Source organism: Gouania willdenowi, chromosome 5 (assembly GCF_900634775.1).
Source record: "Gouania willdenowi chromosome 5, fGouWil2.1, whole genome shotgun sequence".
NCBI classification, from domain to species: Eukaryota; Metazoa; Chordata; class Actinopteri; order Blenniiformes; family Gobiesocidae; genus Gouania; species Gouania willdenowi.
In genome coordinates, this window is record NC_041048.1 from 6,698,063 (window position 1) to 6,722,500 (window position 24,438).

General features: G+C 35.7%; 2 protein-coding genes and 1 non-coding gene across 3 annotated transcripts; all 3 read left to right on the forward strand.

Annotated features, from left to right (window-relative positions):
• The first annotated feature begins 1,020 nt into the window (after nt 1-1,020).
• LOC114463707 (guanylin-like) lies at nt 1,021-2,159 on the forward strand. Its single transcript, XM_028447426.1, has 3 exons — nt 1,021-1,177; nt 1,588-1,780; nt 1,869-2,159. The coding sequence occupies exons 1-3, from the start codon at nt 1,103-1,105 to the stop codon at nt 1,925-1,927; spliced, it is 327 nt and encodes a 108-aa protein (XP_028303227.1). The 5' UTR covers nt 1,021-1,102; the 3' UTR covers nt 1,928-2,159.
• A 7,071-nt stretch (nt 2,160-9,230) lies between these two features.
• On the forward strand, nt 9,231-13,801 carry LOC114463639 (guanylin-like). The gene is made up of 3 exons (XM_028447313.1): nt 9,231-9,363; nt 11,626-11,809; nt 13,469-13,801. The coding sequence occupies exons 1-3, from the start codon at nt 9,295-9,297 to the stop codon at nt 13,534-13,536; spliced, it is 321 nt and encodes a 106-aa protein (XP_028303114.1). The 5' UTR covers nt 9,231-9,294; the 3' UTR covers nt 13,537-13,801.
• Nucleotides 13,802-15,473: 1,672 nt separating this feature from the next.
• trnap-agg (transfer RNA proline (anticodon AGG)) lies at nt 15,474-15,545 on the forward strand. Its single transcript has one exon. It is a non-coding gene; the product is annotated as a tRNA-Pro (tRNA).
• Nucleotides 15,546-24,438: the final 8,893 nt, after the last annotated feature.

The following is a 24,438-nucleotide window of genomic DNA, read 5'->3' on the forward strand; positions in this document are numbered from 1 at the left end:
TTTTTAAAATCGTCCTTATATGACTTGTATCTTACATCCTGAGCAGAAAATTAATTAAATAGATTTAGTAGTCCATACTCAATGTTTTAGTAAATTGAACTATATTTGTGTATAAGTAAGCATAACATAAAAACACAATTTAAGTACAACTTAATAGAATTAAGTAATTAGCTAAGAATGATAAAGTCCTGTTATTTCTGTTGTTTCAAAAATGTATTATTTTAAAAATAAAGTTAATTCATTAGCACTTTAATTTAACTGTTAGTAAAAAGTACAAGTAGCCAGTCAAATTTTGATTTTTAAGCTAATAAAACCTCAAAATTGAGTCAATTGATTGCCTCAATTTTTTTGCTTTCTGGGAACCTTTTACGGGTTTATAGTGAATGTACAAGATTAACACAGCCTGAAGTGTTGTTTTTTCTCATTTGTAAATAATAATGTTCCTTCACTGGCTTATTATGTAAAATATTACTCATTACTCATTGTAAAACCTCACTTACAGCTTATTTATGTATATATTTTCTTCTCTGTACTGTTATCTTGACCAATATCTATTATTTATTACTTATTTTTTCCCTTCTGTATTTGTATTTAGCTTTTGAACTGGCTTGTTCTTTGTCTTTGGCTGCAATAACATGTGAATCTCCCTACTGTGGGATAACATTAAGTATAAACTTATCTCATCTAATATATATTGTATATATTATATATTGTTATCCATTACTTTCACTTCTGGTATTTAATCAAAAGGGTTCTCATTTGTGTGTGAGGAACCACGCTCTCTAAAATCACTGTTCAGGAAATGTCGTCATCATCCCACCTAAGTCACTCTTTAACCAGGTATAGGTGTGATCAAGTAACAACACGGATCCATAAAATAAGGTGATAGGAGTTAAAAAAAGAAGGATTTATGAATTTTAATTTACAACCACTGCTACTCATTAACCCGTGAGAAACACTTTGCACCCCTGGTCACTTGACCACATGATGCCTGGCCAACTGTTTAAAAGGAAGCCTTTGGATGAAGTGAAGGCAGAAACGTTAGAGGTGAGAACCTGTTGAGATTAGAACATCTACTCTGAGACACGTGCTGCTGTGAAACATGAAGACCGCTCTTGGTACCGTCGCCCTCCTCGTCCTGGCTGTTGGTTGGATCTCTGAGGCTGTGCAAGTTGAAGTAAGACTGATTAAATACTCTTTGAATTATCATGTTATTCTATAAATAGAACCACACTGAACCGTTGACCATCTTCCCAACACCCTCTTTTCTAGGGGTGTGCATTGCCATGAATTTGATACGATACAATACAATTTGCAATATCAATAGTTACAAATGTCACCTTTAAAATACAATTTGTTTCTTTTTTTTTTTTATTTGCGAGAACAAGTAAATGGTTCCTAACTGTAATTCAAGTACCAATATAAAAAACACATGGAATGTCTATCAAACTGTCAAATTACATTTTTCAAAAAAGTTAAACTTTTGCTTGAACAACAGTTCTTAAATTCTTGGTAAAATGTATTGCAAAATATCGCAAAAAATCTAAATTTTTTTTTTCTTACACCCTCACTCTTTATTTCTTTCAGGAGAATGGGTTTTCCTTCTCGCTGGAGGCCGTCCGGACCCTGCAGCAGCTGACAGAGAGTAACTTAGCGATGGCCCAGGCTAGCCCACGGTTCAGGCCCAGCAGCTACACGCTCTGTGCCGACCCCAGGCTGCCACAGGAGTTCCTTCCTCTGTGCCAGAGGAGAGAAGCTTCTGCATCCCTCGCCAGACTAGGTAAGACCAACCACGCAAACCTGTTTGAGCTTCACATAAAAACCAGTGTGACTTATCGCTTGTGTTTCACCATTATGCTTTGTTCCAGCTTTGGTTCCTTTGGACGTCTGTGAGATCTGCTCCTTTGCTGCATGCGGCGGCTGCTAAATAAACGCAACAAGCTGCTAACATCTCGCTCAGCTTTTGACTTGTGATTACCTTTGACTTTATTATAAACTACGGCCTATAACTTATCCCCCAAAGTAAAAAAAAGAAGATGACTTCCTCCCCGACATTCGGACTATTTGGCTTTGAAGTCATGTCCGACAAACAAAACAAAAGAAAGAAAGAAAGAGAATCCCATCTTGAAAAATAAATCTGACAAAGTCAGTTTTTAAAACTGTTACTTCCTGTTGTATTAAGGGTTTTATAACATTTTCTTTTTGTAATTGTGCATGATTTGTTACATTTATATCCTGCCTGCATTAATATACGTATTTAAAAAGTTTTTTGTTTTCACTTTTCTTCTTTTTTTTATGAATATGATTTCAAATAAACAGCCTTCATTCAAAGCTCATGTGTACATTGTGCTGTTCTTTCCCACAACCACTGTTTTTAGAAAACCAGAGTCCAAGAGTCATAGAAAGCTAGACACATTATGAAAACATTAAAGGCAGTGAGTTTGACACATTGTGAGAGCACAACCTTTTTGTTTCACTTTTCACTAAGTCATAAAAGCTGTGAACTCCCACTTTTGAAGAGCATAGATGTAGGAAACCATGTCTGTGACTACAGCACACCTTTTTAACCACAGGAACAGTGAATTGAACCTCCATTTGCCCCCCTCTCTCCTCTCTCCTGCAGACTGAGAACAAGGGTGCATGCAGGAATTTACGACCTAATTGGGCTTTTCCCACGTGGTTTGTGTCAAGACCTCAGGCAGAGACACTCTGCTTTTCTCCAGAATTAACAATTAGCATGCTTTAAAAGTGGACACAGGTTTTGATACATTTTTTAAATGTATTTTACCTACGCTGTGTCATTAACTCTTTTATTCACAGGAAACCAGGAAATTCTTAGAATAAGGATACATAGAGTAGAGTTACAGTTCAAGTGTTCTTAATGAATACATACCCCTGTAATATTGCAAGCAGTATATCATGTTTAGTGTCAAACTGACTAGAAAAATATGATGATCTTGCTTTGAAGGTTATAATGTAACTGTATTTTCACATTTCTTTTCCAAAGAAGTTTTTCATCCACTCATGAACACACCCACAAACGAGCCCACAAATCACCCAAAGCAATCTGATTGGCTGCCACAAAAATGTCAAATAATGGTAATCGCTTAAACCCAGATACAGTATGTCATCACCATTATAAGCCACCAAGCGCAAAATGTTAATCTTTGAATATGATAGGCTCGGGTCGCTGAGTCACCATCGCGATGTACTTTTATATTTTCTTTGTAACATCAGTGTTTTGTTTTATTAAACGAAGTAACTTTTTCACCTTAATAAATCGTTCTCATAGTCCCTCTGAGGGTAATACAAATGTTTATGGGGTACCAGTCTTGCAGCTCTCTTCTCGTTCTCGCGGTAAGACGTACTGCTTTACGACAGCCCAATACACACTTATGCTAGACTATCACCAGCCGCGTGGCAGCTCGCGGTTGTCAACAAATTCACTTTTCTCAAACTTATATCATGGCAGAGCAGCAAAAACAAATGCAGAGAAGACATTTTACCGAGGAGGGGAGGAAAAAAAAATGGAAGTCGGATCGACAGAGGGCTCAAATAAAATCCACTTGGGGAAGGCATATCGATAGTACCCACCTTTTCAGACATTTCTTTGTGTTATCCTTCTTCTACTGACTTGGGAGAGCAAAGGTGCACATGTAGCTGTGGGGTGGGGCAGGCGGCGGGGGGTGCGGAGTGTTTACGATAGTGACATTACCAAAAGGGACCTTTATAGGGAGCGTGAAACGAAAGTTACTTAGTTCTGCTTTAACTAAACGTGCGCACTCCAGAGGAAAACCTGCATTTCCCACTGCTGCTGAGCCAAGTTTTGAACCAACACAAGAACAAAGCCTGCATGTGCTGACCAAGAGCCAGGCCCTTGAGCCAGAACCAGTTGAAACCTGCTGGCTCAGAACGAGCTGTGAAACCAGCTTCGAAACCAGCCATGAAACCCGTTGAGAAACCAGCAAAAGGTTGACCAAGTCCAGAACCGGACACTTTGGATGCACTCCATGGTCCAGAACCGCACCTTGCGGCCTCTGACTCTCTTCACCAACACGTCTGCCACAGAGACGGACCACCGACTTTTCATCAAAACTCTACGGTGCTCTACATCTCAAATTCTAATTGGTAATAAAAGTACTTACAGTCACAGTCCTCCATATTGACCTCATCATAGTTCACACACACACACACACACACACACACACACACACATACACACACACACACATACTCAGACAATGAAGCCACGCTCTAGTGGGTTTCATTTCTCTTTCTTTCTTCTACTATCTTTTATATACTCGAGCATTTATCCTTAGCTCAGTGAGCGTGGCCACTCTTTTAGTTCAGTATGTGAATAGGTTTAACTTGTTTGACAAATAAATGTTTATGATTTTACTATTTGTCTGTGGTTCATGCAATATAAGGTGGTTTTTTTTGGAAAGTAGACAGTTTGACAATAATTCACACCCTGAATGACAAGGTATTAATATAATATTACAATATTATAATTCTTATTACTCCTTGTCTCCTCCTACACAGATTTATGACTGACATGATAAAGTGTTTAAGGCTGTTGATGATCGCATGATAAAAGTGGTGGTTGGTTGTAAGAAGCCACCAAATCGTTGCTAACCACCATTCTCAGCTAATAGCAAAATTAAATTGTAACGGCCATGTTTCAACCCATAGAGGGCAGTCACTGTTGCATTTTTACAACAAATTATGGCAAATTTAAATACTGTATGTTAGAGTTGGGCTGTGTTCAGACTTTCATATTAACGTACTAGTCATACTCAGTTTGACGTCAAAATGAGTATGTAGTGCGTTCACATTAGATAGTATGAAAAGATTGAGTATGTTAGAAATACCTGGATGTATACTATATGGGGACATTTTTTAAGTATGCACGGTGGGCACACTAGTCAGCTTCAACCGCCCCATGATGCATTGCGAGTGGAATGTAAAATCATTCTGGGACCGGCTTCAAGCGTGAAATCAAACATCCTCTTTTCAAAACAAAAGCATCTCTTCTTGTCTTTCATTAGCTTTTTAACACTTTTGTGAATAGGGCTCTTATTTTGAAATTAACCAGAAGTTTAGTCAGTAGCACAATGGTGGGTCTCCGAAAATCTTTGGTTATGAATTAAATGACCACATGTAGATATTCTACTTGATCACTTTCTCATTTAAAATGTTTTCAGAACGTTCAAAGGGGGAGAATCAACAGAGATATTTAGCCTCAGTGTGATTCAGGTTTTTGTCATTGTAGGTTTGAAATGCATCTTGGGGAACAGAAGTATTTTTCAGGTGGGAACAGTCATCATCCTAATCATACTTATAGTATATACTGGTAGTAGACAGTACATACTCATTGAGTTTGTAGTGTATAGTACCATTGTGCCATTTCAAACACAACTTTGGTCTAGAATCATAAACAACACTACTTCACACCAAAATAAATGTGTTTTCTGCAGAAAAAAAGTGTTTTCATCATTTAGTTACTCTTTATGTTAGCCCTCATCGATGATTTCAATGTGCAGAATGACAATGATCGATTACCACTGCGAAGTATCTATTTAATGCTGCAAACCCAGCTCATTGAGATCGTCCACCAGGTCCGTCTGTAATCAGCTCTGCAGCAATCCACAGGTAATAGCAACTTTGATGCTATAATTAGATACAGTATGTAAACCAAAGAAGATACGACGAGATAAGAAAATTATAATTTAATAATTTAATGAACATAGATGACAGAGCATGTTGCATTTATCGCTATTCAGAATTGGAATTAGTATAAACTTTATTGTCCAGAGTGATAAATTGTTATGGACAACGTCTGTAGTACAAAATATTCAGTACACACAGGAACAAAACAAAGATGACAGTGTAAGTAGTTCACATGTTCATAATGTTGGTCAAGTCCAACTATTTTACTGCCTGTTTGATTATTGCCCCTCCCATAATAATAATAAGATAACAGGGAAACATAAACATCGCAAACATCAAAAAGCTTCATTTTACTTTTCTTTTTTTTTTCTTCTCAACAATCCTTCTACTAAACAGACTTCTGGTCTTATTGTTGTGGTTTAAGGAGTAGCAGCCCTTGAGTAAATCATCAGCAGAAATCTGATACATTGACATGTACATTAGATACATTGGATTGCCTCATAATACGACAATTATTAACAAATGTTAGACAAACATTTTGTACAATATGTTATACTTACAGCTTTGGTTATAAAAACATTTGAACTAATAAAGCTATAAAGCCTGGAGTGGTCATATAGTGATCACATTATCAACACAACAGGAAGAGTAGCAGCAGAGAACCATGAGAGGTCGACACGTGGTGTGAAAAATGGCTCGATTTGTCAAAAACTCAAAATTGCCACAGCTAGCGTAAAGTAATGGACAGCTGATGGAAACACGTAGCACATGAATACGATTCTTAATAGTATAACGATGCGCAGTAATGCAACAGTAAGAATGCCAGCTGAGTTTCAAGCAGGCCTAGATGACAGCTCAAAACAAAACTGCTTTTCCTTAAAAACAAGAATACATTCTTTTGTTTGAACTAAGCGATCAGCAACACGAGGCAAGGCCAGGAAATGTATTTGTATAGCTCATTTCATTTCATATTCAACTAGACAACTTAATGTGCTTTACATGCAACATTAACCAGAGTTTGAAAACAACAATAGAAACATTAAATCAACATTGAATTAAAATTAAAATAATTAAAGTCTTGGGTTTGTGTTGAGTTTGTTCGGGGTTGCCTGGAATTGAAATTGGTTCACCTTAAATGTCTATTAATTGATACATTTTCAAAAGATTTTAAATGATTATTAAAACACAACAAACATTCTTAAATAATTGTATTTTAGTGTACTCTTATATACTTATACTCTTTCTGTTTCTCTCATCTTTCTTTATATATACAGTAAATCGAGTTCATATAAAATGCACAATTATATATCTGAGATGGCGCAACTTGTCACTAATCCTGGCTATTCTGTGTTTGTAAAACATTATAACAAACATGATAAAAAGTTCTAGGAAGAAAAAAAAAGTCTTTTTCTGGGTCACCAGAAAGTTGTGATGTCAAAATGGGTTCACAGTAAAGGTCGATATATGGACTTTTTTCAAGATCAGCCATTTTTTATTTTTCATTTAGCACTTTGGAAGAACACAAAAAAACGTCCATTCGGTTGTATGAATACACTAAAAAAGTAATAATAATACCATGTGCATGGGAGAGGTAGAAGCCAATAGGCATACAAATAAAAAGCTGATATAATAGGATAAGGATACAATATAATAGTGCCTGATCAAATATCCTTATCCTGTTATATTTGATCAGGCACCCGTGTGGGCAGCTGCAGCCACCGATTGACTGACAGAAGGGCACCGCATTTATATCATGAGTGCTTCAAATGTCTTTCATCATCAATGAGCTTCAAAAAAAAGTATATAGGCCTCAAATATCAACTTCCAAAATCAGCTTTAGATATCAGCCATCGGCTGACTTTTTTTTTTTTTTAAATCTGTATCTGCATCGACCTTTGAAAATCCCATATCGGTCGACTTTTAGTTCACAGTCTAAAAATGGTTTGGACTCACTGGTTTAAATGCATTGGATGCTGACTTATTTTAGTGATTTAGTGGTTTGTTCCACTTCTTTGCAGCATAACAACTAAAAGCAGCATGTTGTCACCATGATTACTGTGAACTCTGAGCTCTACTATCTGGCCTGTGTCCATAGATCTGAGAGATCTGCTGGGTTCATACCTGACTAACATCTCACTGATGACTTCTGGACCCAAACCCATTCACACATTTATACACCAGCAGCAGAACTTTAAAGTCTATTCTGAGGCTGACTGGGAGCCCCTTTTTGTTCTAGTAAACATTCGAGCTGCAGTGTTCTGAACCAGCTGTAGCTGTTTTATGCTCTACTTAGACTTAAATGTTTTCTTTCCTTGAGGCAAATTTGTCATTATCGTCCATGGGCAGATGGTTTCAGGAACAACACAAACAAGTACTTGTTGATTGAAGTGTTAATTTCTCGTTCCCAGTTTAGCTCTTCATTACTCTGAGTGGCAGCTAGCAAAGATGGTATTGTAGCTACTGAAGAGGGTTGGGCTAGATCAAGTGTTTTCTTCTATTAAACCAACTGTTGTGACCCAAGAGACGTTTGTGTAATTTATGTCTTCACACAAACCAGTTTGTGGAATTTCAAATTAAATTCTCAAGTGACAATTCTTGTAGAAATAGTGTTTATATATATATATATATATATATATATATATATATATATATATATATATATATATATATATGCGGGGAGGAGGAAGTCAGTGTCCCGTCTATAGACACACCCACTCATGAATATGCATAAGTAGGCCGCAAATCAGCCTGTTTGTGTAGAGTTGCTCAGAAAGTGACTTTTCAGAGGCTAAAATTCTGGAAAACAGGCGAGTTTGAGAAAAATAAACCTCAAATACTATGTTTATAGAGTTCTTAGAACAAATGGAGATGGGTGAAAATAAAACACCAATGAATTCTAGTCAAATAAAAAAAAATTCTCAGCCTCTAAGTATACGTAGCTACATTTATGAACTCTAAATTTGAGAAATTAACCAGCATTCATTGCTGTTTTTGACGCCTTGCATTACCTTTAATCTGATCGGTCGGCTATGATGTGGTGCATTTGACTGCTGTCTGGTGGTCATTTCATTTTTTTTGTAATTTCACAATGTACATTGATCATTTTAAAACAAAAAATAATAATTTGCTCAGTAACGATTGGATGTAATTACTGATTTAGAAATGTACCCGTAAAAACAACTCAATTACAGTGACGTAAGCACACACACATCATAAAGACATACTCATACATCTTTTTAAACAATTCCACTATATGTGTCCGTGCGTATGCAGATGTTTACCTATCACACAGCTCTGATAAACAATAGGGTCAGAGACGGGGGGAGAACTATTGGGTGACGACTGTATCATTCTAAAAGACATATACCAGTAGATGTTATAAATAAATTAATCTATTACAGTGATCTGTCGAAACAGCGGATGTAGAATAATGACAGTCGGGCCTTTGGTTGTCTTTGACCAATGCTAACCCTCCTCTATTGTCCTTGCACCGCCTGCTGTGTCAGTGTCTGTTAATGAATCACTGAGACTAATCAAAACCAAGCCATTTATAAGGCTTAGAAAGACACGCTGCCGCCACAGAAGAAGGAACGCTGTTCTGAAGGGAAAGGCACCTTGCGTCACATGAAAATGAGAGTGTTGAGTGTTTTTGTTCTGGTGCTGTGCACAGGAGCTCTGGGCGTGCAGGTGAAGGTGAGTTGGCTTATATATATATATATATAAAAAGACCTTTCTTTTAGTTTTCAAGTTGTAAAGAATGTTAAGTAGGTTATTGATTTCTAGAAGAGAAGAATGATGTCATAGGATGCAAACTGAGGAGATTTTCTTTTTACTTTCTAGTTTAATTACACATTTAATAATGTAAAGTAGACACAGAACTAGAAGATTATAGTTAACCCTCCAGTTCTGTATCTGCTTTATCTGGAACAGAGTGGTGGGTATGATGGTGTTCCTTCCAGCTCACATCATATATAGATATATAGATATAGATAAGGCAGGGCACAGTCTGCACGCTAGACACGTCTGTCATATACTCAAAACATTTAGAGACTCTTGTTTAACATACAGTACATGCTCTTTGTGGGAGGAAGACAATATGATAAACTGTTAGAGCAAGAATATATGATATGATATGTCAGTAATATCAACTATAACTAAGCTCTACATGTGCTCAGTTTTTGTTTATTAGAGCTTGAGTAGTGAAGGAAAAAGTGGTCACTAGTACTACAAGTAAGAGTTATTTGGAAATAAGGGGCGGGGAAATACATAATCATACAATTTCAACAATAAATCTCAACAAATTAGAGATTTTTAAATAACATGCTTGTAAAAAATAATGGTAGTGTTTGTAATTTCAGGAAGGGAACATTTACATTTTTCAGGGAGGTGGATTTGGTTATAATTCCTCCTCAATTTAATACTTAAATAATGTCTACTCGATCTACTAGTGAAACTTTTGGCTTTACTGGGACTGCTAGTTAAAGGTGTCCCGATCCGATATTTATATCGAATAACAGCAAAGAAAAAGTATTTGATTATATCGAAAATCTCTGATTTAAGCACTCCAACTCTTAATTTCTTCACATTTATTAATTATTACAAATTCCAATTAATTGTAGAATATGTGCATATGTAACTTAAATTAGTGTTTATTATTTTGCACCTTAAAAAAACGTTGGATTTATTGAGGTCTTTATTTAGCCTCTTCTTTTTTTTCATATTTATGTTATTCAGTTGTAGAATATTCTTATATTGACAGTTAAAATGTATGTAACCCATTGGTTGATAATAAATGGGTCAGTTTTTCTCATACCTACAGTCCATTTGTTGATTATTGTTCTCTGTTTGAGTAATATTATTTGATCAAACATTTTATAAAATTACACACTACAAAATAACTGGAAAAGTCTGTACGATTCATGGTGATATTGTATCGGTATCAGCCGACAACCAATGGCTACAGTATCGGCATCGTATCAAAAGTGATAAAGTTGAATATGGAGACAGCCCTATTACTATGCACTAAAGATTATTACTTGTGAGTTTTAGAGTGTACTAGTAGTGCTAGTAAACAAAATGTAGTTCTACCAGTAAAGGTTTTTTTGTTGCACTAGTGCCAGACTTTAGTAGTAAAGCAAAATTGTCTATTAGTGGACAGTTGTATGTTACGTGTAGTAGTAGATAGGGCTGGGCAAAAAAATCAATTTAACCTATTTATCGAATTTGTTGATAAAAAAAAAACTATTTTTATTTTGCAAATTTCAGTTTAAAAAAAGACTTTTTTTTTTTTTATTTAATTTAATTTAATTTTTTATTTTTTTATTTTCCCTACTACAGTTTTTTCGGACTTTTTCGCGTATCGTCCTTGTCGGTTACCGTAGTGCGATGTTTGTTTACATTTGTTTACCCTTTGAGTAAGCTATATGTGCCACAGGCATGTTCATTTTTTTATTCACACTGATGTTGATGTTATATGTTATAAAATATGTAGTTATCTGATTTCTTAATCAGAAGTTGCTGTTGCACTTTTACTTACACCTGGGTTAAAGCTTGAAATAGTTGAATGACAGAGCCTCATTTATTTTTATTTTGGGATTGTTATATGCATTTTAACTCTTGAGGACAATTACAGCAATAAAGTTGCACTTCTGACAATATACTGTATCTGATGTCTGCAGTCATTTTTATGTGCATTGAAAAAATAATTGAAAATCGAATCAAAGCTCAAATTTGTTTTAGTAGTAAAGCTTTTTTTGCTAGTAACATATTTTAAGTGGGTTAGTACTAGTATATATCAGATGTATCCTCAAACAGCTTTCCATAAGGTAAACTACCTGGAGAAAACCAATCCAAACCTGTACCAATACATTTTTCCTTCTGTTTTCACTGGTAAATGTTCCAGCATTCATTTATTAAACTGGATGTATTTAAGTGTTCTTCAAATGTTCTCCTCAGGTTGGAGACAAGAGTTTCCCCCTGGAGGCAGTGAAGCAGCTGAAGGCGCTGATGGATGTTGATGTTAATGAGAGCGTTAAGGCTAAGGCCAACGTTGTGGCAGTTTGCAGAAACCCTCTATTACCACAGGTCTTTCAGCCAGTGTGTCAACAGAAGGAAGCTGCTTTTGTTTTGTCAAGGCTAGGTAAGAGACTATTATCATGAATGTTTCAACTGTTTCTGTTTGGATAAATCTAACATTGCAGAGGAACTTAAACGTGAAATAACTACACAACAAGTTGGAGTTTTCAGTCTTATACGGGCTATATATGTTAAGGTTTCATTTATACAGACGACTTTTTTCAGGAAATTTACCTTGAAATTTACTTTGATCTCCTGGCATGTGTATGTCGGGTGACGGGGGCGTGGCCAGGCTGACAGAACTCTCAAGTTGGCCACTCCCAGAAAGAACTCATGAGCACACGTGATGCCTCTGAGGAAGACTGACAGTTGGCAGTCGAAACATGCCAGGAGCACGAAGTCAATTTTAAAGTAAATTTCCCGAAAAAAGTTGTCTGAATAAATGCAATCTCAACATGTTTAAAAAAAGAAGAGAAAATGAACTTTGCTGGACTTATATGGGCTACATCAGGTGGTGTCAAACTCATTTTAGCTCAGGGGCCAAATACAGAGCAGTTTATTTTAAGTGGGCTGCAGATTTTAGGGTGGGGAAATTACTAATTTAATTAATATTGTGCCTTAGTTTGCACTTCCACGTATAAATAAACTATAAAATATGTACGACACTGATAATATCAAAGCAATAAGTGACAGATTTCAGTCTCAGCAGGATCTTCACTGTCAATTTATTTGATTTTGTGACCATTTTTTTTTTGGTATTTATGGACATTTTGTAAAAGAAAATTGCAGGTTTTGGGAAAAATTGAGAGTTCTTTTAAAAATGACTGCCATCATTTGATATAAGCGTAGGGAAAATGTAAACCCTGCTAATATTGTGGAGTTTCATTGAATTGTGTATTGATTTGGAGATATCTACACCTGAATTATTTAGTAATTTATTTGCTTTCTGCTGTGGGCTGAATTGGATGCTCTAAACGGCTGGATTCGGCTCCCGGGCCTTGAGTTTGACATATGTGGGTTACATATGAGTTTTATTCGATGCAGAAATTAAGGAAGTTCTTCAGTTGAGCATTTCCAGAACATTTCCAGTGTTTATGATTAATTAAAATAACTAGTACAGTGCCCGTTGGAAATGTGTATTCATATTTCTTAAGTAGAGTTGTCAATTATGGCCAAATGAGTATGTGTTTGAAGGTTGGATGTACAAAGAGGTGTACATACATTTGTGTTATAAAGGGGAATATTTGCGGGTGCAAAGTAAAATAGCGTGTGAGATTTCCCTGGTTAAATTCTACGGGACATGCACAAGATGAATTGATAAATAAAGTTTGCACCGATGCGGTGCTTTAGGTAGAATCTGAGACATAAATTTGTACAAATAAAACTGTTTAGTTAGCTTTTGATATTTCATAGTGCAGGGGTGCTTATCATCCAAGGTTAGTAATTATTATACAAACAAATCTATAAATCGTACGTGTGTGTGTGTGTGTGTGTGTGTGTGTGTGTGTGTTATTAGGGTTAGTGCTGTTTATTGTAGGTGTTAAGGTGCTGTTATAACCTTTCCTTTTTATGGTTGTGGTACCGCGTAGAAAGAACAGGCCGCACTCTCGCACATACATCGTGTGTACACGAACTGCCTCGAGAGCCAATATAATCTCTTTAGAAATGGAACATCCTCCTTGATTCAGTCAGATTAATAATTATGCCTTGTTTCTTCCTGTAGTGCATATCATCACGCCTGTGGATCCTTGTGAAATATGTGCCTACCCTTCCTGCTATGGGTGTATGTAAGCTCACCATCTGCCACCATCATGCACCATCAAGATCCTCTGGGCCATTGCCCTCAATAGTTTATCTGCATTTTTATGTGTAAAGAGTTGACGAACAAAACAAAAAGCAGACAGAGTCTCATTTTTATTTCTATAGCCACAATACTCCATTTTTTATCATAGTTGCATAACATAACATTTCTTATTCTTATGCTGCCTAGTTTTCATGTATTGTATTTGTTTTAAGAAGCTGTTGTAATCACTTTTCAATAAAACCTTCAAAAATGTTTGGAATTTTCTTTTGACCCAACACAACAGTATGTTTAAATAGTTCATCTAGTGTGGCAACATTCTGATAAACAGAGTTCTACAACACCAACAACATTAAATGTGTATTGACAAACTCTGACATCGATATTCATTGATTTTTGTGACCTGCTTCTAATCTCTTTTTGATGGCATCTTCCTGCATGGGGTTAAATGTAAATCTATGATCTATTAACCTGAAAATGATTTTATGTTAATTAATCACTCAGCCAAATAAAAGCACTTTACCGAAATAATTGTGCTATAAGTGTTTTCAATCTCTCTATCCCTGTATCTTCAAACTGTGGATACGATTACTAAATGTTGTCTATACTAGTGATGTGTGAACTATTCAAGCACTTAGCGGTGAAAAATTTGTTTTAGGCTACTGCAGGACCTTTTCTTTTTTTTTTAAATTTTATTTTGGCGTTCTTCACAAACAAATAATACAGACCAAACACTCAATTGTCCAAATCTTCAGCCGAAATGGTGTTGGTTGCAGCAGAGCTTATACGTACCTACCCCATCACAACAAAACAAAACAAGGTTCTCTACATAATATCACACAAAAAATAAATAAAATACATATCTTACTATTTTCACAATATACATTCAATAAATATTCTGCACAAGTTGTATAAATACAGTTTATACATTCACATCAATGTATATGGCATGTACATAATAATATTCAATATAATAATTTCATCAATTCAATTTAGAGTGGCAATATACAAATTAATAAAAAGCTTTGATTATGTTTAAGTATTAATATATTTATACCATGATAAACATATTATATAGTATTGTTGTCCTAGGTAAAATTGTTGACCTTCTTTCTTATACTTACTAACAATATATGATTTAAAAAGTGTTTTAAAACTGGTTTATGTTGGTGCTTTGTTGACCTCACAGAAGAATAAACCTCCATTTAGTTTAAACCAGTTGTCTTCAAACTGGGGTCCAAGGACCAACAGAGGTCCTCGAGCTGTAGCTTGGGGGTCCGTGAAATAATTCTTCTGTAACAATTGTTATTCATTTTACAAGAAACGACCAATGCACCATGTACAGTGTTATGGATACTGGATGTGACACACTGCTGTATCACTGTGAAGTTTGATTCAATTATTACTAAAACCCAAAACAACTGTATTTCTGCTTTAAAAAAAACAAATGTATTTGGGTATGAAGTGCTTTGCTGATGATTGATACTGGTCCAACTCAACATTTTAATCCAAGTATTTCAATTTGGTGTATTTTGTTTGTATTTTGACTTTTCATGAGCAGCTCGAGTAGCCAATAATGCAGTAATGGTTAAAACAGGTCATGGGCTTGCCCTGTTGGTAGAAGGATCTCTGATTGGCTGAAGTCCAGCGTCACGCTCCAGTATTTCTAAATCTCATTTCCGGGACAAGGAGAAGAAGCTAAGATTCACTGTCCACTCAAAACACTTTGGATTACAATATGCAATACAATGAATTAAGATGGTTATGCATTTTTGACCAAATAAAACAAAAAAAAGGTTACATACTGCAGCTTTAACTTTACAAACAAGCACTGTTAGCCTCTTTTATAAAAACTAACACCAGTGTACTGTCGTGTCGTGTTGCACGTAAGAATGGGAAAATGAGTGTAATTTCAAAAACCGTGCGTGGCTCGTTGGTCTAGGGGTATGATTCTCGCTTAGGGTGCGAGAGGTCCCGGGTTCAAATCCCGGACGAGCCCTTCTAATTATTTTTAAATAAACTTTCTCCTTCTTCTTTTTAAATCTGCCGTTAAACAACTATCTACTATCCACATGAGGAAATATCTAAACATTTATCAGATTGACATTTATTTTGTTTATTCTGCTAAACAAACTGTGAAAACCAACTTGCTTTTTAAATCGTTTCTACACAAACAGAATTAATTAAAATTATATATTTGAATACATCGAAGTGTAGAAATGCAAAAAGAAAAGAAAACGGCAATAAATAATTTCTAATCGCTTTCTTCTAGCGTCTTCCATCATGAGAAGAATAGTGTTTTCTACTTAATGACCACCAGATGGCAAACTCCACTCATCTATTTATTTTACCTCAGGCCAATTCTGCCCATTAGCAAAGAAACTCATCCACATAAAGTCATTTGTGATATTTTACCCACTGCCTTGTGGTTTCAGAATAGATCACTTGAGAATGGAATGGAAATAGATATTTTAGATCATTTATTCATTTATTCCAGACAATTTTTTAATCATTGCATGTTACACAATGCAAACACATAGAAAATAAGAATACATATATATGAACTGACCAAGAAATACATGAAACATCAGCAAAATGACACCGTTACACACAAAAAAATTTAAAAAAGACAACAAAATTACGAAACACACCCACAAGATTACTCCAAATATACACAAAAATAATAGAGAAACGTACAAAAACACATAAAAAAGAAAACATAACACAAAATGAAGAAATAGGATACAAAACGAACAAAAACAGACTAAATCCATTGTTGTTCCCTGTATTAATGTTCAGATTGGTCAATATTGTAAATGTTGACATGAATTTTGATAATGTGGCCCTCGGATCTGACAAACACACATTTGTGGCCCCTGCTGGGAATAAAGTTGTCTGCTAGATCAACTGCACATGCTACCAACTTTCAGTCAAACAAACCTTTAGTAAAACATGATTCAACGCTGTCCGTCCAGTTAGGAAACATTAAAAGCATTCAGGTATTGGAGACAGTTGTGTAGTGATTGTTTTTTTTCTTCTGCATCTTCACAGCTTTTATCTCACACAGTCAAACTTCAGTTTTAAACCTCAAATATTTCCTGAATTTCCTTTAAAACTGTAACATACTGTATGTGAAACTGTAATAATTGTACGGATCCGTTCATGACCCCTGTAATGTTTTATAATGATAATTCAATTTGCTTGACCCTTATTTTGAAATGCCTCCTAACAGTTCAAATGGAGAATGAAGAATGTCACACAGGCCTGGTTAGGATGCACGGTATTTCATGTTTGGCTTTTTGGGCTAAAACAGTGTGGTTTATGAAACCCCTGCATTCACACCCAAAGGCATGTGTTTTTTCTGTGTGACCAACACAAATGATAGCCCAGATTAATTCTATCAGAAGGTTAAAGAGACAGATCAAGTTCTCACCCTTGACCTCTCTGAAGCCTTTTATTGTGTGTTCTTTAAGCAGTGCCCAAGGCTACATGTGGGACTCTAAATACCCTAAAAGTGACTAAAGGTAGAATCATGCCAGGAAGTCAGGATAACAAAAAAAAAGAGGGTTGAGGTAACGTCGCCTATAGGCCCGCCCCCTTTTCCCGATAATTTCTAAATTTATCGGAACATAGTCGTGTGATTGTCGTTTCAAAGGTAATTCAATGTAGATTACAATGTAACGTCACACAATTTTATTTGTTTTACTCTGTGGAACTGAGTCATTTCACCGAATTCTGGGGAACATGGTACGTGCTTGTTCGGCGCTGAGACGTGCCGCAGATTTGGCCGTAGTTCATCAGAACTTGTTTACGTTAAATCCAACCAAAGCATACTAAATGAGCTTACTCATTTGTGTAAAGCACTTTGTGGTTTTTACCTGTGAAAAGTGCTTTATACATAAAGATTACTTACTTTTTACTTACTTACTAAATGATGTCCTACAGGACACTAATGTGCCATTGCACAATACATAAAAAACCCTGATCCATAATGGTCTGGATGTGTGTTGATCAAAAAGTGCCTTTCAATTCATTTCTCTACCAAACTAGATTTAGATACCATATTGATAACGGATTATCAGTCTAATATCAGAAAAAGAGGGGAGTATCTGATTATATTGACCTGCATCTAAAATCTCTGATATATTGTTTTATTGGATTTAATGAGGTTATTTTTTCGGATCTTCTCATTTAAATTGTTAATGATTTTATTTGATTGTAGATCATTTCTATGTTTAAGGCTAAAATGTATTAAACTCATTAGACTATTGTTCTCTGTTTGAGTAACATCCCTTGATCTAGCATTTTTCGAGCATTCCAAACAAGAAAATTCATGCTGATATCATATTGGATCGATATACAGTAGATATCGGGCAACACTCAAAGCGGCAATATTGGTATCGTATCGGAAGTGAGAAAGTTGAATCAGGACACCCGTAGTTACAACAGTAGCTTTATTAAAACAGACAGCATATAATATTACAGCAGCATTATTACGATCAGCTTGCAAGTTCCCTGTGTTGTAAAATGAGAAGCTTGCCGGTTGCAACCTTTGCTTTTTCACAACTTCCGTTGCATTACTCATACATCTGTTCATGCAACTTTAGATACATGTTGTTCAGGTGGTGCTGCAGCCTTTTTAACCACAATTCAGGAGGGACATGGTCTTCTTTCTGCGAAATACAGGAAATTACTGTTTAATGGAACATTCTAAGTAACCGAAACGTTTCATGTCCTGTTTTGGGTTAGAGAGAAAGCACGTAGTGCAGTGGTTCCAACCGTTTCCACAAATTTATGGCTATGCACAAATCATTTTTTTTTTCTTGATTTATTTTTTGATCATGAGTAGCTCAGATATTTTTATACTGTATTTAATTTTAACTAAATGTATATTTGAGAACGTGTAAGTATAGAACACAGTTATTTAAGATTGTGTGTCGTGTTTTAATTTAAAATGTAATTTCATGATAAGAATTTTGTGTATTTCTTTTCACATTTTATATATTTTTGTGTAATTTTTGTTTTCTTATTCTGTTTTTTTCCCCCTTCATTATGTATGTTTCCTTAAATCCTTTTGTTTGTTTTTGTTGTTATTTTTGTCGTCTTGTGCAAGTTTTGGGTAATTTTGTGTGTTTCTGTTCACATTTTAGATTTCTTTTGTGTTATTTTTGTGTATGCTTGTTGTCACTCTGTGTATTTTTCTGTAATTTCATGTTTTTTTTTTTTTTTTTTAAAGTCATTTTTTGTATTTTTACAATTGTGTGTGTTTCTTTTAATGATTTTGTTTGTTTACTTCAGGGGCCACACAAAATTAGACCGTGGGCCACATGTGGCCCCCCGAGCCTCCTGTTGCCCATGTCTGAGCTACAGGTGATAAAATGAGCATTTTATATATATATAATCAGTCATTACTAGACATTTCAAGCGATCCCATTCCAAATACAGGTGGCTCCACATGGGGTCATGGCCCTAAGGTTGAAAAACACTGACAAAGTATATGAAAAACATTAAGCAGTCCAATACATATACAATACCTACATATTATAAAACAAATTACACTCATTTTGTATATGTTAAGATCTGTTTTATCATTTGCATGATTGGGATTTTCTGAAATCCATCGATGAAAGCAAGAAAGTTCTGTATGTGTGTGTGTGGAGCGAATATCTCCCTGACGCGGTGTCTTTTCAACCTGAAACTTTGTCAACGACTTCCAAATACCACAAGTGTGTGCATCCGTTATTTTGGAGTAATTTGGTCATTTCAAAACGTTTATTTTGATTTGATTTCGCCCGATGATCAGCCAGAAGTGAAACCTATTCAGCTTTTGACCTCAGTGTGAGGGGGGCGCTCAAAATACACAAAACTAATTAAAAAAAAAAAAAAAAAAAAACACGCACACTAAATGACAACAGAAATGCACAAAACTACACACAAAAAAAAAAAATACACATAATGACTCCAATAAACAAACATAACAGAACAATACACCAAACAAAAAATATAAAAATTAGTAAATAAACAACTAACACATTTATCATGTGCATGTCACATAGAATGAAACCAGGGAAATCGCACACGCTATTGTACTTTGCAACCGCAAATAAACTCCTTTATAACACTACAGAGTACAGAGTATTTACACCTCTTTGTACATCCAACCTTCAAACACATACTCATTTGACCATAGTTGACAACTCTACTTAAGCCCCCACTATATCAGAATCAGAAAGGATTTTATTTGCCAGGTACAGTCTGAAAACAGTACAAGGAATTTAACTCAGTAGTTGGAGTGAAAGACACACATCAACACATATATTTAGATGAAAGTTGGGACAAAAACAACTGTGTGGGGGAAAAGGCAAGTTTGAAACTGAATTCCCTAATGGAGAAGATGGTGTTAAACTAGGAAAAAACCACCTTGACAACATGTACTTAAGCAAAAACACAGTCACGAGACCAGACAAAACAAAGGGAAGGATAAGGGTGGGAAGAGAGGGAGAAAGAATACATACATCCAACGTGCACTCAGCACTGTACTAGTTTAAGATAAAGCAGGTTTCTGCTCCATCAAAAGCTGCATATTTTCTGTAGCTTCTTCATGCAAGGTCACAACATCACACACTGACCTAAACAACTAATGAGACTTAACAACTAACAGGAATTGTGTCTAATGTTTCATAACGTGCAACACAGAAACATGTAAAACAGGGGCATCAAACTCATTTTAGTTCAGGGGCCACAGATTTTAGCAGTAAAAAGAGCCATTTCAACATTATTGTGCCCTAGTTTACTGGTATAAATTACATATAAAGTATATGAGACTGACAATATCCAAGCATTAAGTGACCTTAAACTTAAATTCACTTAAATTTCATTGATTTTATGAACAATTGTTATTTCAATTTGTAGACTATTTAGTTTTTTTTCCATCAATTTCAGATTAAAAAATAACTCCCATCATGTGACATATAAGCACGGGACATTTATAAATTTGTATCCATGTGTATTTGGAGGGGCTGAGATATCTACAATTCAATTATTTTGTAATTTACACAATGTTTTTTTCTGTCATTTTTGCTTTATCCTGTGGCCAGTCACTTTTATTGTGAAAAACCTGCATGCTCCACAAAAACACACAATCCTCTGTCAAGATTTTAATGGAGCCACATTTCCAAAACCATGCAGGCGGTCAATAAAAAAAAAATAAGGTAATACAGAATAAAGCAACTATTTAATATTTTTACAATTTAAAAAAGAAAGTGTGAGGCTCTGGGATGTAATAAAGCTTCAAATACACATTAAATCATTTTCTAATTGCCCTCTGTATGTACACTAAAATATTTATCTACAGCAGTGTTTTTGGAGGAAAGCAGAAGAACGATTGTTTTCTCGACCGTGTCAAGATGTCTCTTAATGGAATGTGCAGATATCACACTGTGAGTATAAATATTATACAAAAGAGACTGGAGATGCAAACAAATATCCCCCACACATACTGGGAGGCCTAACCCTTTGGTCTTTGTTAGGTTAAGCTGACACAGAGGGTTCACTGCAATACCAGAAGAAACATAAACATCAGAGGGGGTCTCACTGCGCTTCTTCTTCTGTACACAGTTCTCATCATCTTTTCTCTGTAAATGGTGGAACTGAAAACAGTAAAATGTTGAGGAAAATTATTTATCGTTCATCAAATATGAGAGTCATTTATCTTTTATTTATTTATTAGAAATAAATGAAGTGTATAATAGTAGATGTTGGGCTCATTTTGCACTTTTATTTAATTTTTTTTTTTTTTTTGTATGTGTTTGTGTGTATTGCCAACCTAGGTTTCTTCTCTCAATTAAAATAATAGGGTTTTTAATCATAATTTGGAGAAAACATTTGATTTTGAATAAAAGAGAAAAAAAATCTCACATACTGTGATTGATTTAAAAAAAAGAAAACCCAGTGCTTACAAAAATAAGGTGCTGTTGACATAGATGCATTGATGACAGGCCAAAAAGAGATTGTGCTTTAGACATAAAAAGTGTGTAAATCAATGTCTTTAAAAGGCAATGAGAGCAAATTTCCCATTGGTCTAATAATGCTCAATAAAATCTATGATTGCCAAAAAAAAATAGGTAAAAGGTCAAAATTGCCACTTGAAAGTTTGTTTTGATTTCCTCCAAAAACACTTGGTTTATTGACATTGTTGGAAAAAACTTTTGCGCATTGCATTGTGGGATGTGGAGTCCGGTAGAAGGATGCATAGAAGTGTTTTTATTTCATTCTTACCACTATATATTTTTATTTTTTTTAACAAATGAGCTTCAAAAAATGATCAGTCCGATCAGCTTTAAAGGTTGGTTAAACGCAGAGTGCTTGTCAGGACATTGTTTGTGTATTTATTTATTTATCTTTCAATTGAGTGGACTTTATTTTGAAAAAATCTCCCCCTTCCTGTCACCCTCCTCATTATGGCTGCGTCCCAATACCCACACTTGCGCCCTGGCGCCCCTCGGTTGCGCGCTCCCGCTGAAGTGTGCGAGTGTGTAGGGTGTCCCAATCCTACGTAGTGTCCGCCCACTATCATGCACACTTGTGCGAAGCATGCATGAAGGGAATTACCCATAAGTCCTTTTGTTGTGGGACGTTCGTTTTTTATTTTAAATCAATGGTGGACAAACTCTCACAATAAACCACGTTGGCAGCAAAAATGGCAAAAAAAAAAATGTCTTTTCAAGTGTAAGTAAGATATCAATTATTTCATTTCTGTAGTTTATATTTTGTATTAGAAGTTTTTTGGTACATGTAGTTATATTCCATATATTTCCCTAAATTCCTTGTAATAGTGAAAATATACATGAAATGGCTGATAATAATAATTGCAGAAAATACAGCATTTTGAAAAGCAATATAACCAGCACAGCTGCTATCGACGCCATTTTGCCATCACGTTACCGCAAACTGTCCCAATTCTCCCTTTTCAGCATACATCCAAAGTGCATGAACAGAATGCTCGAAGCTGATTGGGCGAAGCGCCTGTCCACCATGATTTGTTTTAGCCAATCCCACGGTAACAAATGATGATGTTGTCATCGGCATGCGCCGCAGAGACGCTGCTACAACAACAACAAGGTGAAAACTTTCTTATTGGGATAGTAATGCTGCGGTCATTATGTCGTTGAGTGACTTTTGCAGTTTTTGCAACACGAGTATGCGAGTTAAGCATCCTTCTGCGTCATCTTTCTATTTTGATTCAAAGCTATGCTAATAGCGGTAGCCCAGCTAGTTCCTCTCCCTGCAACTGTGCATGCGCCAGTTTTGCTTCAGCACTTCTGCCTTCGTCACACCCGGATATCCCGCCCTAAACTACAACACTGCCTCATGATTGGTTCAGTTTCGAAAGGCAAAGGTGGGAACAGCACAAGATGGATTCTCCAGAATCCAGAGATGTATTCTGGTGTTTATGAACACCAGGAGAATCTTACTTACGGGCCAGGTTAATAAACCGGAGTACCCGGAGGAAACCCACGCAGCACGGGGAGAACATGCAAACTCCACACAGAAAGGAGCCAAGTCTCCACCCCGGGGCTTGAACCCAGGACCTTCTTTCTGTGAGGTGGACGTGCCACCGTGTGCCCACAATGAAAATTAAAACATTGAATATCTACATCTTTGTATTATTTTTATCTTCACTTACACTCTGTAGTCAATTCCGGACTCATCAACGCTTCATCCTAATAATCCTAATATGTTCCCAGATTATCAGAAGGTCAGGGTGTGTCTAGACCAATAACAGTATGTCAGCAACAACAACGAGTTTGAGGAAAAAGATGGAAAAGTATGATTTCAACACCAATCTCACAGAATTCTTTAAAAATGAAGTCATTTTGATCCTGAGGGTTGAAAAGAAGCAGATGTTTTCATGAAGTTATACGGTTTGCCCCATTAACAAACTGCTCCCATCTATTTCAGTGGTAAATGTTTATATAGTGAGTTGCCCAAAGGTTATATTTTTCTTGGAAATATTGGATTCATTATCACCCGTTAAGGAGCTTCTGTTTTTGTCGAATTTCAAGCTCCTTTCAATGTGCAGTCATTATAAATCACCAACCAAAGTTTTCTTTAAAGGAATAATAAACCCATTCTTATGCTCATTGTCATATAAGTGTGCAACAGCCTTGAACTGGGTTTCATAATTAAAAGCATTATAGCGGAAGCTAGAAGGAAATGACAGTGTTGGGTTCAACAATCAGGTTAATTAATCGAGCTACATGTGGCCATCATTTCTAAAAGCAAGCAATCCAGATTGAGCTGTACTGGGAAATTCTGCTGGTCATTGAACACAGGATAATTGATTTTCTTGAGAAAAGTGTTGTTCATAACCAGTAAAAAAAATTGCACCGATTCACAAGGTTTTAGAATCTGCCCTAACACAGCTGGGCCTGGGAGGCTCATTAGTAAACTTCCTGCAGATTCAGCTGTGTTGGAGTGCGAGATGTTTAAAATCGAATGGATCCATGGCCCTCGAGGGTCAGGTTTGTCCTCTACATTTCTCATTTGTTTTGGGGTTTGCCAATGATGGTGTTTTGTTTTTTCACTGCATATTAAACTATATCCTGTGTGCTCCTGGAGATCCCAGTGCAGATTATTGGGTCTCTTTCTTCAATGACTGTCAGTTCAGTTGAATTCCTCTAAATGTTTCTCACTATGATTCATGTGAAATTATATTTTAGAACGAACCATCATCTAAAACAGAGATGGTCCACTTTTATCACACCGTAGGCCATAATAATGTGATTTGTAATTTCTGTGTCATTTTGTGTATTTTTGTCATTTTATTGTAACTTTCTAAGTTGTTTTTGGCCATTTTGTGTATTGTTGTAATTTTGTAGATTTTGTTTGTT

Coding starts and splice junctions, on each gene's coding strand:
- LOC114463707 (XM_028447426.1), top strand. CDS start 1,103: ATGAAGACCGCTCTTGGTACCGTCGCCCTCCTCGTCCTGGCTGTTGGT. Junction 1,178..1,587: donor CTGAGGCTGTGCAAGTTGAA/GTAAGACTGATT, acceptor TATTTCTTTCAG/GAGAATGGGTTTTCCTTCTC. Junction 1,781..1,868: donor TGCATCCCTCGCCAGACTAG/GTAAGACCAACC, acceptor GCTTTGTTCCAG/CTTTGGTTCCTTTGGACGTC.
- LOC114463639 (XM_028447313.1), top strand. CDS start 9,295: ATGAAAATGAGAGTGTTGAGTGTTTTTGTTCTGGTGCTGTGCACAGGA. Junction 9,364..11,625: donor CTCTGGGCGTGCAGGTGAAG/GTGAGTTGGCTT, acceptor TGTTCTCCTCAG/GTTGGAGACAAGAGTTTCCC. Junction 11,810..13,468: donor TTTTGTTTTGTCAAGGCTAG/GTAAGAGACTAT, acceptor TTCTTCCTGTAG/TGCATATCATCACGCCTGTG.